Source organism: Melanotaenia boesemani, chromosome 1, assembly GCF_017639745.1.
Source record: "Melanotaenia boesemani isolate fMelBoe1 chromosome 1, fMelBoe1.pri, whole genome shotgun sequence".
Taxonomy (NCBI): domain Eukaryota; kingdom Metazoa; phylum Chordata; class Actinopteri; order Atheriniformes; family Melanotaeniidae; genus Melanotaenia; species Melanotaenia boesemani.
In genome coordinates, this window is record NC_055682.1 from 8,657,014 (window position 1) to 8,674,850 (window position 17,837).

Genomic DNA, 17,837 nt, shown 5'->3' on the forward strand with positions numbered 1-17,837 from the left:
GTTGCATTTACAGACCTGACGTTACACCCAGAAACGAGATGTTAACCTCTAAACTCCCAGCAATGGAGGGTGCAGATGCAAGAGGTTAAGCAAAACAGTCAAGCTAAGAATGCAAAGTTAGAGAATTTATAGGCCAGAAATCTGGATAATGAAGCACTGAAGGTGCATGGATGGTGCATACTGTGAATATTTCTCTCTCCTCACCATCTAGAAGCTGTGAGATTCTAATCCTGCTTTCTGTCTGTTCACCTGATGCTGATATTCATCACATATTGTTCCTTCTGTGTTTAGAAGGAAGCAGCTTCACAGAGTTAATATCATCTTGCTGACTTTTTACCTTTTAGTTAGTAAATCCTGAATATTTCATCTTTTTTTGTCATAAATATTTGATTTTATAAATATATATGAAGAAATATTTTAACTGTCGCCGTTTAAAGAAACAACTGCTGCTAAACCTTTTTATGTGTTTAGTGCAGGGGTCTGCAACCTTTACAGTCCAAAGAGCCATTTTTCCCTCAGCCAGCTAAATAAAACCCCTTTAGAGAGGCAAATGTTACAAGACTTTTCAAAAAGGAAACTTAATAGATATTCTTTAATGAAGAGCCACCATAGGATATTTGTTATTTTTAAAGAACCACATTTTTATGGTTTTAAAATAAATGAAAACATAAAAGTTATATAAAAAGAGGATTGACAGACTTTCTCCCAAGGGATGTAGATATTTGTTTAAAATGATGTAAAGTAAAAAAAAAAAGTCCATAGTTTCCAACCTAATGACAAGAAAAATAGATTTAAAAAAATATTTTAGCCACATATTTAGAGGTATTGTGGAAGGCCCAGAGAGGTATAGGTTGGAGACCCCTGATGTAGTGTTTGTAAACCAAAATTTACTGCATTTTCTTTATATAGCTGTAGGCCTTCTTTTAAAGCAAAGCGACATTTTGTGCGTAACAATGCAATTAACCGTGATTTAAAAATTTAATCGTTGCCCAGCACTATATCTATATATATATATATATATATATATATATATATATATATATTAGTGGTGTTCCGATCGATCGGACACCGATCATTATCGGCCGATATCCGTAAAAAAGTATGTGATCGGTGTTCGCCGATCAATGCCTTTTGTTGCCGATCACAAAATCTGACCACCTATATTTCATACTCTGCAACCTGCAGAAGCGCTGCGGGCAGTGTCATAGCTCCCGCTTTCCTCCACAATTTGCATGCGCGCGGTTGCAAATCCAAAGCAAACATGTCTGCCGTGTGGAAGTTTTACACTGTGTGTGAGAGTGATGTAAAGTTTGCATCCTGCAACACGTGCAACGCAAAAGTACCTCGCGGGGGAAGTACGTCAAAATCCTTCAATAAAACGAATCTAATACGGCATTTAAAGAACAAACACTTGACGGAGTACGCTGAATTTTCGAGGCTCACTGCACAGAATGAAAGGAAGACGCTGGTGCAGCCAGAGCGCAGCTAACGCAGCCAACAGTTACCAACACTCGTCCGTATGAGCGTGACAGTCAAGCAAATAACCACAAAAATAATTCAGTTAATCGGCCTTGACGACCAACCGTTCTCAGTGGTGGAGGACGCCTCTTTTACTTGGCTTTTTTTTTTTAGCAATATTAAGATTTTGTTTTACTTTCTTATTTAGCCTTATGAGAGCCTTATGTGTTTTCAGTCTGTTAAAATATAGTACTACTGATTACTGAAAGATAGCGCATTGTACTATGTACATGTTATTGTCTAAATTAGGGGGATTTTATGGTTCCTTTTCCACATCAAATAGTCGGCAGTGCTTTTAAGAAAATTACAGCCAATCCATGTGATTATCGGTGATCGGCAGTGATCGGTGATCGGCAGTGATCGGCACTCATGGGTGATCGGTATCGGAATCGGCAACAAAAAACCTGATCGGAGCATCCCTAATATATATATATATATATATAGACAGATAGATAGATAGATAGATAGATAGACAGATAGATATATATTCATGTGTGCATTTTAGTGTTATTTTGTGTGGTGCCCCAGATATTTATAAATATTATTACTAACAACAATTTCCCTCTGGGATAAAAAAAAAAAGCATTTCAGATTTGTATTTCACATTTGTTAACATCTGTCTTCCTGATGCAGTTCAGTTATCTCTATCTATGTCATATAATTAGATGCATTATGTACAACATGTATTTGTTGGTTATTTAAATATTATGTGTGAATGTAATTTATATTTGCATTGTTTATTTCTAGGGAGTCCAAGGAAAGGATTGGAATATTCATCTGTCTTCTGCTATGTACTATAGCATTCGGTTCTTTCTATTTCAGGTATGTAAACAAGGATTCTTTTTTTTTAGATTTCAGTAGCAGCATATATAAGCAAATATGTTTTTTTTCTCTTTTTTGTTTTGATTTCACCATGATGTCTTTCAAACTATTTGAATACAATGTGAAGAGGGTCTCACTTTTTTTCTTCACAACAGGCAGTTAAGAAGCATTGCCTTGTTGAAGAATCTGCCAGTGACCCATGAAGAACCATCAAAACCAATCATTAATTTGGATCACACTCTTGACTTTACGTAAGAGAATGAAATGTTAATTAGTCAACTTTTAATTTTGACTTCCCTCTGCAGCTGATGAAAATCCACATAAGTGAGAGACAAAACAGATGACTTGTTGTTCTTTCAGTTTTAAACCAAGAACTAGTTATGTTTCACCTTGTAACCACCATCCATCCACCCACCCATTCTCCTCCATTTATCTGGGATCGGGCCACTGGGTTAGTAGACTAAGCAGAGACTAAGCAGACTTCCCTCTTCCCGGGCCACTTCTTCAGGCTGCTCCGTGGGGAATTCCAAGGCTATCCCAGGCTGGCTGAGAAATGAAGTCCCTCGAACAAATCGTGGATCTTCCTCTGGGCCTCCTCCCAACCGGATGTGGCTGGAAAACTTCCCGAGGGAACACATGCCCAAACCGCCTCATCTGGCTCCTCTTTTTATGGAGAGGCAGTGGGTCTACTCCGAGCCCTTCCTGGATGAGCGAGGTTCTCTCCCGGTCTCTAAGGCAGAGCCCAGCCACCCTGCATAGGACACTCTTTTTGGCTGCATGTATCTGTGGTCTTGTTCTTTTGATCACTACCCACATGACCAGAGGTTAGGGTAGAAATGTAGATTGTAAATTAAGTGTGAATTAGGAGCTTCACCCTTTAGCTCAGCTCCTTCTTTTCCACACCTTTTTCCAGCTGAAGACCATGGTCTCATATTTAAAGATGCTACTCTTCATCCCAGTTACTTTGCATTTGGCTGCAAAACACTCCAGCAAGAGTTGGAGACCATGGCCAGATGAAACAGAACCAAATCATCTGCAAAAGGCAGAGATCCAGTCCTGAATCCACCAAACTAGATCCCCTCAACACCTATACTGTGCCTAGAAATTCTGTCCACAAAAGTTATGAACAGAATCGGTGACAGAGGGATGCCATGGTGAGGTCCAACCCTCACTAGAAACAAATCTGCCTTATTGCTGGCAATGCGGACCAAGGTCTGACACTGGTTGCACAGGGACTGAACACCTTATACAAGGGGGTCTAGTGCTCCATACTCCCAGATTAACACCCAGAGACCTCCCTGGGAGGCATGGTAAAATGCCTTCTCCATGTTCACAAGGATGTGTTGACTGGATGGGCGAATCTCCAAGACCCTTTGGAGAGTATAGAGTCGGTCTGATGCTCCACGGCTGGATCGACAGACCATACTGCTCCTACTCTATCTGTGGTTAGACCATCTATGAACGAACCCCTCAATCTAGAAACCCCAGTCTGCCCATCCAGAGACACTGTCCTCATGCCCACATAATGTTGCAACATCCAGAGCCAAAGTATTCTCAAAGTATTCCTTCCACTGACCCATAACATCCTGAGTGGGGGCCAGTAGCACCCCATCCCAACTGTGCACAGTGTCAATGGTAAGCCCCTCTTAATCTGCCAGATGTTGGACCAGAATCTCCTTGACGCTGTCTGAAAGTTGTCCTCCATGTTCTCACCAAATCCTTCCTACACCCAAGTTTTTGCTTCAGAAAGCACCAAAGCCACACGCCACTTAGCTTGCTAATATCTGTCAGCTACCTTAGGAGTACCACTGGCCAAAATGTTCCAATACGACTCCTTTTACAGCTTGATGTCATCCCTCACTGCCGTTGTCCAAGTTCAGGGCTTACCGTTGCGACCAGCACTAACAACCTTGCAATTGTAGGTTCGGTCAGCCACCTGAACAATAAAGGCACAGCCCACTTGGAGTCGGTGTCCCCTGCCTCGCTAGAACATGACTGAAGCTCTGCTGCAGGTGGGAGTTGAAGCTCTTTCTAACAGGGGACTCCACCAGAGATTCCCAGCGGACCCTTGCTATATGTTTGGGCTTGCCAAGCCTGATTGGCATCTACCCCCACCATCTGCACCAACTCACCACCAGGTGGTGATCAGTTGACAGTTCTGCTCCTTCCTCAACCCGGGTGGTCAAGACATGTGGCAATAAGCCTGATGTAACCACTACAAAGTTAATCATAGAACTGCAGCTCGGAGTGTCTTGGTGCTGGGTGCACATGTGGACACTCTTATGCCTGAACATGGTGTTCGACATGAACAATCCATGATGAGCACAGAAGTCCAGTAACAAAACACTACCCCCCTTAAATTCATTAATCTTAAAGAAAGCTCTTATCTTAACCCAGAATACTTAATCCAGGCTGTGTAAGTAATATGGACAAGTAGTTTTATTTCAATTTCAGTATGCCATCTGTCAAGCACAGTTTGTTTTTCCTATTGTTTGCAGATAACTACAGTTCTTAAAAAAAGGGACTCAAAATGACAATTAAGCACTTTACCTTGTCAAATCATCCACTTATCCTTTAAACAAACACTAGAGGGCACACACAACTAGACAACTTTGAAGATCTGAGACAAATTTATTTTAATCAAAAATCAGTCATGAAAGATGGATTTGATGTGTTTCACATGACTTCAAGTTCAATGGAGACCAGTGTTTCTACACTACATTTGCTTGATTAAAGTGCGGTGTTATGTCCCGCTTTCTAATCTAGTCCTAGCGCATTTACTAAGAAGACCTAGAACTCTGAATAATTGTTTACTCATTTTAATATAACTTAAGTCTCCTTATGGATCACAATGTTATGTGAAAGAAAGAAGAGGGCAGATGCTCCAAATTGGATTGTACAGGCAATGCGGACCAGGTTTTATTAATTTGGACAGACGCACTGTGATTTCTAACAAACGCATCGCGTTCACTGTCGCTAGATGACCAATCGTCATATTCAGGAGGCCAACATTCCCCTCCAGAATCAGAAATGGCTCATAGCTGAGAAAGTACTTCATCAACAGTCAAAAAGCATTTCAACATGTTGCTGTTTTCGCTGTAGTCCAGTCTACATCACTAACTATATGTGCTTTCTCATCGGCTCTGTATGGTGTGTTTCAAATGCATTTTCCTCAAAACTTTTGTTTAGACCCCCAACCTTTCACTTGTCTCCAAATTATTATTATTATTATTAATAATAATAATAATAATAAAAATAATAATAATAATAATAATAATAATATATTTTATTCAAAGGGCCTTACAGGAAAGCCAAGGTCACTTTACAAATTAAATTAAAGTAAAACAAAGCAGTCTAAGTGCAATAAAAAAAGAAGTGGAATAAAACAGTTTAAAAGCAGCAGAAATACAGCAGACAAACAGATAAGTTGAAAAAGGGTTAAAGGTTGTAGGCAAGTGTTAACAGTTGGGTTTTCAGAAGGGAGGTAAAGTGGAAGAGAAGCAAGACTTTAAAGTCATCGAAACAGTGGAAAGAGAGGGAGGTGGGAAGGAGAAGTTTTGTTTGCTGGACATGTAGAGCTGGGTGTCATCTGCGTAGGAGTGGAAATTAATATTTTGTTTCTGCAAGATGTTGCCAACAGGGAGGATGCCAGTGATGAAAATAGGTGGACCCAGGACAGAGCCCTGGGGGACACCTGAAGTGAGAGGAGAGGGTTGGAAGGAGAAGGATTTGAGCTGAATAAATTGAGTGCAGCCTGAAATGTATGATTTTGGTGAGGGGTATTCAACTAAAATTTAAAAAGGACCAGTTAGAGAAAAACCTTTGGTGGCAAGGTCTGGGAGATCAAAATGACTATATATATATATGTATATAATTATATATATATATATATATATATATATATATATATATATATATATATATATATATATATATATATATATACAGTCTGTATGTCCAGTCTGTATATACAACGAAAACACTGAATAAATTGAACTTTAAAATTTTAATAAAAGAAAGACATACATGACTTGTCTCACAAAGACCTGGGGTAAGACCTACAACAAATGAAAATGTTCTCCTCCTCATGTTATGACAGTGAAACTGATTTGTGTTTTTTTGAAGATATTATTTGTCTTAAAACCATCATATTGAAATTAAACAGCCAATGTTGCTGAAGAAATTTTGGTAAAACTGATGATCTGGCTAAAAATATATTTTTCTTTTCAAAATTAAAGCGCAAATGTTTGTGCAGCAGTGATAAAACGTCTACAGCAGCATCACCCAAAGTAAACATCTGTTGATAAAAATATATCATTCGCTGTTTGTTTCACAAGTTTTTCTTCTCTCTCTCATTTTTACATTAGATGATCACTTTAGTTTTAATTATCAGTTCAATATTTCTTAAAAATCTAGACCTAAAAACAAAAAGTTCTAATTTGTATCCCCTTTTCCTGGTCAGTACCCCTACCTGGGCCCCCATCAAAACTTTTCTAGGCCTACCCCTGTATAGCTGAAGTATTCTACCACCTGTCGACTTTGTAAGGTAAGGCAAGCACATTTCATATACAAGACAAGTGCTTCACATAAAACATAAAAACATTACAGCAAGGTGCAGGGGAAGAAAAAAAATACAATAAATAAATGAAAATACAAGAGTATTAGAAAAACAAAGATTAAAAATGAAAAAAATTGATTACATAAAAACAGCAAGAACAAGCTAAGATTAAGAAATAAAGTTAAGATTTCATCATGAAAGACCCAGCTGCAGATCTGGACTCCTAGTAAGAACTATTGAAATGCAACTGAAAGCAGGTGGGTCTTCAACCTTGATTTAAATAAACTGAGTGTTTCAGCTGATTTGAGGCTTTCTGGGAGTTTGTTCCAGACATGTGGAGCATAGAAGCTGAATGCAGCTTAGTAGTTGTCTGTGGAGATGGAAGGCATCTTGCTGCTTGTTTGCCTAGCGTTAGCACCTTTCCAAGCTACTTAGCTTTAGCTGAGTGCTATGTGCAGGCTTCAGCTGTGTGTAGGCCACGCACACGGAGCACTGTAGATTAAAGAGCTATGAAAAATGTTCGGGTTTCTGGTAAAAATTCTTTAGTCCCAGCAACTTATAGGTATAAAAAAACTGCTATGGGTGGGTTTGTAGGTAAAAAAGAGTAAAAATCAGTGTACAAATCAAAGTAAAAAGAGGAAGAATGCAGCAGAAGGGAGAGCAAAAGCAGGACGCGTCTATACAGCAGCAAAGCAGGAAGCTTCCCTGCTCTGTAAGAGAAGGTTCCTGCCATGAATTGCTAATTTCCTCTTTCTCAGCTGAACCCTAAATAAACACAAGGGAGACATACTAGCAACAGAAAAACTGATCAGCTGATCACCAACAGCCGTTATGATTCATGAAACAACAGGAGAGGAGTAAAGGAGGAAGCTGCTGCACATATGCAGAGATGGCCAGAGAGCCACTACACTAGCCACGTTTGTGCAAAATATAGCAAAAGTAAAAGAAAAAAAAAATGTCTAAAGTGTGGGTGTTAAAACATTATCATCCTCCATGGGGGCGACACAAGTGTTGTTCCATATTATTTTTATTCTCAGATTAGGATCAGACCTTCATGTCTGTCATAACAAGGAAAAGACAGATGTATTGATAGTGCAAAATACACACCTTGTTAAAGTGACATGAGTAAATGATAGTGTTTTATAGTAGGAGGTAGGACACTGGCCAGTGTCACCATAGGGTGGACATCACAGTTTTGACAGCCTGAGGAAGGAAGAGCTTCCTTAGTCTCTCTGTGTTTGACTTAATGAGCCTTAGGTGCTGTCAAGAACGCAGCCATTTGAACAGACTGTTGTTAGGGTCTCTCATGATCCTGTTTGCTCTGGCTGTTGTTCTCCCCATGAAGATGTCCTGGAGGGTGGGGAGTGTTCTATCCATGGTACAGTCTGCTGACCTCAGCACCCTCTGCATGGTCATGACCAGTACTGGTCCCATACCACCAGATGATGTTACCAGTCCCTCCACCACTCCAGTGGTCCTTGTGGTTTTCAGTAAGACTCTAAACTTCCTCAGTTGTCTGAGGTGAAAAAGGCACTGCCTCACCTTCTTTGCCTGACTGTCCAGTGTTGAGAAAGTTCAATTTGTACATGAACTAGTTTAAAGTTCAGTTCACGCATTTTAAAATGAAATAGTTCAGTTCAGAGTTCATAATTCAAAATTTTGAACTAAGTTCACAGTTCTAAAAATGAACAAGTTCATAATTCTTTTTCCCTATATGTTGCTGTGAGCTATAACCCTCAGAATACTGGCATTTCCCCACTGTTGCCACCCATTCAGTCCACGCTCGTAGTCAGCTGCAGCTTTCATTTCTACAGTATAAAAACATGAGGAAAAACTTGCTAGAAATGTGTTTTCCTAATGAGGAATTATTCAACTATCTGAGGTAGGAACCAAGCTGGGGTAAGAAACAAAGGATGTACCTCAAAGTGCAATATTTAAAGTGCAAAACATTATTTAACTTTTCAATAGGTTACTTTTCAACATTTTGTGAAGAAAATAACAAAACAAAAAGCCATGCAAGACCATATGTCTTACATTTTTCAAGTTTATGAAAGCTGAGGGTTCCTCTTTCCTCAAAGGCTACAAGCCTCCAACAATTTACTGCAAAAGGTTTTCCAGCTGTGGCTGGAGATGATGACAACGGAGCTTCTGCTACTGTACACCATTATTTAGTTTTGGGTGGTAGAGGATGTGCTGTAGCACGCCGTTGCCAAGCCTTTACATTATTTTTAATGACATTTAGTTCACATACCTTGGAAGGCTAGCCGAGTGCTTTATTTTAATATGCTGTTTTAGGTTTGCTGTTGACGTTGTTGATCAGGAGCAGCTTCTTGACAACTTCCTACAAAGGGGTGTCATACCACAAATTGCTTCTTGGCAGGCAATGCTCACACAAAAAGGCAAGATTTCTCCCTCCTGGATCATCACTGACCTTTGCAAAAAATAATTTTAAATGATCATACGAAGATGCTGTAGTGATCATTGAGACAGAGGTGATGCTGCTGTCTTCACTGCATTTTGCCTCAATGTTTTGCAATTTGATGGTGCGTGTGCAGTGCAACTCTGTGGTGGCTGGTGTTTCCAGATTTGGTGTTTTTCACCTATATATTACAGCCTGTTTAAAATGTGTTTTAGCTGGGATTCATGGAAATCTGGCACTCTTTTGAACAAAGTTCAACTGTGAGAAAACACTGTTCATAAACGCCGGAATGAGCACGCTCGCAATGACGTTTATCAGGCAGAAATACAGTACATTCAGTTCACATTCACCCAAATATGAGTGAGTTCATGAACAATCATTCAATGAGCTTGTTCAGGCACAACACTGTGGTTGTCTATGTGCAGAGTCCAGGATAGATCCTCGGTGAAGTGCACACCCACGTACTTTATGTATAGATAGTCCAGCTTTCTTATAAAGGCACTCAAATTGACAGCTTTTTGCCTGTAGAAGACGGAATTGAGGGGAGAATCAGGGGGCAGAAACAGAAACGGAAACAGCTCTTGTTTCCAGGGGAGCTGATGTGTTGAGGATGTTGGCTAAGTTGGTAATAAAATAACAAAAGAAAATCAGTTGGGTCAGATAAGTTTTGTGGAGAATCAAGGCAACTGAAGACAGAAGAAAACAGAGCAGGGTCAACATCCTTCATGTTATGAAAGGAAATGAGACGTTGAGGCTTGGTTGAGGTAAGGACAATGTTAACACTGAAGGAGAGGAGAAAATGGTCAGAGATGGGAGTTCGGCAGTTGAAAGGTGAAGGGGATGAGACTGAAGCAACAAATTTAGTCCAAGATATGTCCTTTAGAGTCAGTATACTGCACAAGTCCAAGATTGTCAAAACAGGGAGCAAAGTCTTTGGTGAGCAGGTGGTGGAAGTTGTTCATGTGGATGTTAAAGTCACCCAGCAGTATTATGTTAGGCAAAAGAGAGGATAAACGGGAAAGGAGGGTAGTGAAGTCTGTAATGAATTCACTGTCAAATTTAGGTGGGCAGTAAATACATACAATGAGAGTTGGATTAGGGCTAGGGAGTCTGCAAGCAATGGACTCAAAAGTATTGAAGGTGGGAACTGGTAAAACAGAGAAAGTCATACTTGCGGTCAATGAGGAGATCCTGGATAAGATGACCTTTGCTTATCAGTAGCCGGGTGTTTGACAGACCAAAGTTGAGAGAGATGGAATCAGAGCTGGTGGGAGTGTTAGCCAGCCTGGCAAGAATAGCTATACATCTTGGTGGAGGCAATGCACTATCGGTGGCATTAGTTGCAGGCAGAGATGCAACTGCAGGAGCTCCTCCACTGAATACTAGAGGAGATGGATGCAGACAGTAGCAGGTAGAACAAAATGAAAGTCCAAACAGGATGGTAGTCCTGTCAGTCCTCATTTTCAGGGGGTTTCAGGCAAGCAAACCAGGGAGATACCAGGGATGAACACTTGCAGAGTTAATAAAGTTAAAAATAATAAACTGTGACTGGCGAGCAGCGGCGTCATGTCCCCTGCGTGTTACGTTGAAGATTCACGTCCGCCATCTAGCCGTGGGAAGTGGTAACAGGTTTAAGCTCTCTTTCTGGAGACATGGCCTAGTGCGACTTTGACACTTCGAGCGTCAACACAGATACACAACTAGGATACAGATTTTTTGGATCCATATTATCCTAATGTGCTTAGCTCCTGTAGTGACAGGATCAAAGGAAACATAAAAAAGGGCCACGACCTAAAAGTGGTGTGTTATACTGCATACATATTCCTTTAATTTGTTTAAGCTCAAATCATAATAAACTAGCCCTTTTTTATATATTCCAATGATGGGCCAAGTCACGGACAAGATGTAGTGAAAAAAAGAAGCTTGGTTTTAATTCAAATGCAATGTTTGCATGTAAAAGATTTTGTTCACTTAATCTCCCCCCTTAAAAATACTCAATGGCCAATGACCTCTAATAGTAATGGTAAGAAGGGAATGATTAAGTAGTTTGTCCTTCCTACGTTACCCACGAAATATCATGTCACAGCATCCTTTACAAAAACACTTCTATCTTCATTATTCATATTTGTCAGAAACTATTTATGTGCCAACATGTAAAAAGTTCTGTTAAAAGGATTAGCACCAGCATAATGTTGACTATGTCTGCCATTGCCATGTAAAGATTATACACATAATCTGATGCAAAGCACATAGACATTGGGTCACAATCTTCCACCAGTTATCCTGCCCACATATACACAACACAGCCAGATTATCCAGTAATTTTCTCCCTGGTAGGCATTTTCTTTAAAATTTTATTTTCAGTGAAAAGCGTGTTTCCATATGGAAGAAAGGTGCAAATGCAGTGAGAAATCTGCATTTATCAAAATACTTCTGCACATGTGGACATGACCTAAAATGGATAGTGTTGCAATCCATAGTCACAGTGGAGCACAGCTGTAAGTTGTGCTGAGTTTAATCTTTTCTTGAACATTTGATTTTCATTAAAATAAAAAATGTTTAAAGTGTGGAAATGTCTTCAGTGATTAAAAGCACTTGTTTCATAATCACTTTTCTTTTATTTTGTTTTTCAGGATCAGAAATGATGTTCAGACACGCACTTCCTGGGGTGCTCCTATTATCTGGGAGTTAATGTTTGACCCAAAACTTTATGACAAAAGGCACCAAGAAGGAAATACAAGCGTGGCTCTCACTGTGTTTGCTGTGGGAAGGTTTGTGTTTTTATGAACATTGTCAGTTGGGAGGTGAAGACAATTACTAGTTCTGATGTCTACTACTTTTATTTTTCTTTAACCTGAATGTAAATCAAACATGCAAATACTGCAGCTTGTAATTTAGTGAAACTGGTACAACACTGAGTGAGTGACAGTAGTTATACAAAAATAAGTAACCCTTGTTTAAATGTCAAGTCTTAAAAATCTAAAGGAAAAGCACAGTAAGCAAGATAATTGTGTTCTTGTTCTCTCCCTGTCTCCTAAAGGTACCTTGATGCCTACCTCAACACTTTCCTAACATCAGCAGAAAAGCATTTTATGATTGGATTACCGGTGACATATTACGTGTTTACAGATTCACCAGAGAAGGTGCCAAATATTGAACTTGCTCCTCGGCGAGACCTGAAAGTTGTCAAGGTGCAAAAGTATAGCAGATGGCAGGATATCTCCATGATGCGAATGAAGACCATATCAGAAACGATAGAAACAGAACTCGAAGGAAAGTTCAGTTATGTCTTCTGTCTTGATGTTGATCAGGAATTTAAGAATAGATTTGGCTCAGAGGCCCTCGGGGAGTCTGTGGCTTTGCTCCATGCCGGCTATTACAATGTTCCAAAGGACAGCTTCACCTATGACAAAAATCCCAAATCCAAAGCTTACATGGAGGATGGAGATTACTACTACCATGCTGCTATCTTTGGAGGATCATTGCAAAATGTGAAAGCTTTGGCAGACTTTTGTCATATGAACACCATGGAAGATAAACTGAATGACGTGGAGGCTCTCTGGCATGATGAGAGTCATCTAAACAAGTACTTCTGGCTTAACAAACCAACCTGGCTTCTCTCCCCTGAGTACTGCTGGAACAACAATGTTTCTGTCATGAAACATATTCTGGTTGTTCGCCTCACTTGGGCACCAAAGCAATATGACAAACTTCGTACTCGGTAGTGTGGCCAAAATCAAAGAGATTGGGATGAATTCACAAGCAAGTGTGAATCTATTTATTGTCTTGACAGAAGGGCCAAATTAAGAATTTATAACTCATCTGAAATTCATACTTAAGTATATATTGTCTTAACAACTCTTTCTTCACACATTTTAAGGAAATTAAAATGAAAATCAAGTATTTCCAGTTAGAGCCTGACAGCTTGTCCAACAATGAAGATTAACTGTCTGTGGAACATATGGACACCCAGATAGCTGGTTTAAACCATGGTCAATTCCATCCTACAAGAGCCACAATCCCACTGTGTCGCAAGGGATATTATCCGAAGTGATGTCCATGAAAATATTTGGCCAGACAGACAGGAACGTCTTGATGCACATTAGTGATTTAGTATGTTTAGTTACATACAGTTCAGTTATATGTATGTATTGTTACAGTAGTATATAAGTGAAAATGTGAAACAAATGTATTCTGTCATATATTCAGTTACCCTACAGTACTACTAACAACAGTAATGTGTAACTTTACTGTAGTTTTCAACTAGCAAAAACACTTACAGATTAAACTACCATATTAAAAACATAACAACTGCCATTTGAGTACCTTGTTCTTACTTAATGTTGACAGGACCTGACAGTTTCATTTACATAAATACTTTTTATCAAGTGACACACTTTTGCATGTTATCTACTACCTTCTGCAGTTGGTAATAATTGTTATGAGAAACCGCTTTTAATGTTAATTCTGAAGTGGCAAATTCACCAAAGCAACTGAGAAAAACTGTACTGTAAACCTTTGATGTAAATTTACAGTGAAAAGTCTTACAGTGTGTAATTCAAACTATTTCTTTAGCTTTTTTTGTGTGAATGCTTTCAAGCATTCACACTATAGTTTTCCTGTTTTTATTTATTATTTTCTATTATTCTTCCGCCGTTTTTCGTCGTTCAAAATCTTGAGCTAGCTTCAGCCGATTTCAACAATTTTGGTATCAAAACGTTCAGCTCGTTCAGGACATTTATGCTTCTATTCAACTTTTTGATATCTGTTCAACTTTTTAAGTTATTGATCATTTATTGATCTTCAGCTCCCATTGAAATCAATAGGATTTCAGCTCTTCAGCCTTCAACTCCTTCAAAACTTTCAGCTCTTTCAGCTCTTAGAACTTCAGCATACTTTCAGCTAGAAACACCATTCAAACTTTAAACAACTCACAATGGATTGGGCTATTAAACTTCTATTCAACTTTTTGATATCTTTTAGCGTTATTGATTTATGGCAGTTTAAAAATCAATAACTTTTAGAATGTTCATTCCACTCTCTCCCACTCTAGCCCTCACTCTAACCTTTCAGCCTGTTCCACTACTCCAAACAAATTCTCATAACTCCTACAACTTTCATCGTAGAGACATAAATTATACATCAAAACGGAGGAATTTTAGTTGGCTTCGAATAGAACCAAGAATGACAGAGCTGGGATTTACAGATTTCGAGCTATGCCTCTCCAAGCGAGGAAAAGTCCACTTTTGCTCCCATAGACTTCCATTCAAATCTGGATTCTAAGAGGAAAATGCATTTCTCATGTGTTTTTAACTCGTCACCATTTAAATTCTCTTCACATTACAGTAAAATAAACCACATCCCTGCGTTCCCCAGACCCTCCTGGCGCTCACGGTGAAAAAATTATTTGGATACCTCTTATAGTTTTCTCTTAAACAAGAGATGTTCGGGAGGTGCGCAAACAGTGCAGTTTTGGTCTCCTCTGCTTGTCAGTTAAGTGAGGGGCCGTCGTCATGACAACTCACTGAGTGCTCTCAGCTGTTAGGAGGCAGCTGACCTTTGCCCTAATCCATTCAGTTTTATTGATCCAGATTATGGACTTCTCACCTGGTTTTGGCCTCCTATTGAGTCCAGGCATGTCCCTCTGTCCTCTTCTCCTGTCTCCTCCTTGTCCTTCTCATGACAACAGGCCACATGTACTCCTCTATCTCTCCTCCTCTGTCTGTCCTCTCATCATGTCCTTTGCTGCTCACTTACATGATGGACTGTGTTTCAGCTGCCAATTCAACTCTGTTTCAGCTCTTTCTGCCTTTTACAATGATTACTTCTACATTCAACCAGTTCAGCACCTTTAATATTCACTTTCAGCTGTAAATCCTTTAACTTTTGACTTCAGCTTCATGATGACTTCAGCTGAGGCTTCAACACCCAGACTTCAGCCATTTTCAGCCATGTTGAACTGTCTTCAGCACATTTGAGTTCAACTTTCCACCATTTTAACTACATTTAAACACCTGCTTGTGCTTTAAATCTTTCCAACTATTGACTTAAGCTTCTTATATACCTCTTCAACAACCATAATTCAGCCATTTTCAGCCATGTTGAACTATCTTAAGCAAATTTCAGTTCAGCTTTCCACCATTTTAACTACATTTAAACACCTGCTTGTACTTTAAATCCTTCCAACTATTGACTTAAGCTTCATATATACTTCTTCAACAACCACATTTCAGCCCTTTTTAGCCATCTTCAGCAATCTTAAGCTCATTTCAGTTCAGCCTTTCAGCCTTTCAGCACCTTTTAACTCAAGTTTGACCTTTAAATCCTTCAACTTTTCACTTCAGCTTAATCAATACTTATTCGACAAAGACATTTCAGCCTTTTTTAACCATGTTCAGCCATTTTTCAGCATTTTATTTCAATCATTCAGCATGACAGCATTCACACATGCTGTTATGCAATAACAGCTTTTTCTAGTTTCTTTTCTTTTTTCTTTTTTTCTTTTTTACTTTTGATTGGTGGATTTTAAACAATTTGTTTTCTTTTACCAAGCCCAGGACAGCCAAAGCAGACAGAGCAGCGGCCCACTTAGACCAGAGCAGAGGGTCCCCCAGACCGGAGCCCCCCTGCCCCCCCGCCTGAGTTGTGTGTGCATGAGTGTGGGCTGTTTATAATGCAATTAAAAACTGTGTAGTGCAGTACTGTTAAATGTGGTTGTGTCTAACGTGTAAATAAAATCAGGGGGAAAGAGGTCACAAAGGGAGGGGATGGAGAAAGCCAAACGAGGCCTCGCTACGTCATCAGCGCGTATCTAGCAGCACGCGGGATCTTCAAAAGGACCGGTCTTGTCAACCTCTCAATGAGAGATTCCAAACGCTGAGGAGATCACGGGATTTGAGAGGAGATCCTGCTAGCGATTGTACGACATTACATTTTGACAACAAAATTAGGGGAAGCATCACATCAGCATTAGCTTATATTGGATCACACTTAGCTTTTAGAGATTTTGGAAAACAAAAGTCTGCGCGAGACGCAGTTGCCAGGGTAACTGCTGAAGGACCTCGGAGTGTGAGAGAAGGACGGAGCGGGTGGCTCCTTCAACATCACAGGTAGGCTTTATTTCCCTTTCTTTATATAGATGTTTTTTTTTTTTTTAAATGGCCTTGCAAAAAGCAGACTTTAAAATTAATCATAAACTTCATCCAGGAACATCAGAGGAAACGTCTTGGTCTGCAGCTGCAGAGGAAAACTCACAACCTGCAGGACCTTAGACACCAAGCTGGTTTCTGATCACCATCAGCAGAGAATTTTAATGATTTTTAAAGTTGGTTAATTACAATTTTATTCTTGTGTTTCTTTCAGGTGCAACTTCTCCAAAACTGGAGAGGTAGTGTGCCAGAAGAGACTGAAGCCTGACAGAAAATAGGCTACGTTTTTAAATTAAAATCTATGACACATCACAAAGTTGCCAAAGCATTTTCTCATAATACATTTCAAGATTCAAAGTGTTTATTGTCATTTGCACAGTAAGGAAACAATTTTCCCTGAACAATGAAAATCTTACTTTGCCGTCCACACTGAATGCCAAAAAACATTATAAAATAAAAAAATAAACAATTAAAAAAACTAGATAGAAGATAAAGATAACAAAAAAAAAAAAAAACTTGGCGTAAATAATCTATGTACATAAATGTGCAGTGTGACACATTCAACAACGATCAGCTATGAAAAAAGACAAAAAAACTCATGAGGTAGACGATAAGATGCATTTGCAATTTCTATTATAAATGATAAGACACAAAACAGTAAGCAATTTTACTACAACTGTATAAAATCATTAACACATTCACTATCCCCGTTGCACAAGTACCCTTCCCTCATACGTCCCCGCTGTAAATAGACTACTGTCATTATAGATTGGTATACTTAAGTTACACCACAATTCTGTTACCGTAACTAATCTTAACTAATACCTCTCCTTGTTATTTATATGAACAGAAAATAAATATTCACTCGGATGGTAGATTACGTATCGTTTAGTGAACACTTACTCCAAGTTGAGATAGGGATGACAGATGTGAGGGTCAACGCTGTCCTTCTGATGCATCAGACGCCCACAGCCAGCAGATGGAGCTCTTTGATTTGGTCAAATGATTCAGAACAGCAAGCCATTTTCATGCATTTGGGTCAAAGTTGGCTCGATGATTCACGAGGCCTCAGTTTCACCATCCGTAGACGGGGGGTTCTTCCCCGTTTCCAGCGACCCCCTGATGACATTGATAGGAAAATTATTATAACATGACCACAGTTTATGCTGTCATACAAATAAATGATGAATCAATAGATAGAGCTTTAAACATGAGATCCAAGAGTTTCTGAACATTATTTTAGTTTCAAGCTTTGCTATTTAAGCAGCTGAATAAAATGTCATAGTGCAAAACTGAAAGAGATTGCAGGATATAATCACAATCCATGTCAATATTAGACAAAAACTTTAAACTGAATGTGTTCATGCTTCAT

At 39.2% G+C, this 17,837-nt stretch overlaps 1 protein-coding gene across 1 annotated transcript in view; it reads left to right on the forward strand.

Annotated features, from left to right (window-relative positions):
• LOC121641363 (N-acetyllactosaminide alpha-1,3-galactosyltransferase-like) overlaps positions 1-13,599 on the forward strand; it is a 31,219-nt gene extending 17,620 nt beyond the window's left edge. The window contains exons 3-6 of the mRNA XM_041987455.1: positions 2,266-2,340; positions 2,496-2,591; positions 11,951-12,088; positions 12,358-13,599. Coding sequence (XP_041843389.1) covers positions 2,266-2,340; positions 2,496-2,591; positions 11,951-12,088; positions 12,358-13,042 — 994 coding nt within the window. The 3' untranslated portion in view covers positions 13,043-13,599. The remainder of the gene's footprint in view (positions 1-2,265; positions 2,341-2,495; positions 2,592-11,950; positions 12,089-12,357) is intronic.
• The last annotated feature ends 4,238 nt before the right edge of the window (positions 13,600-17,837 follow it).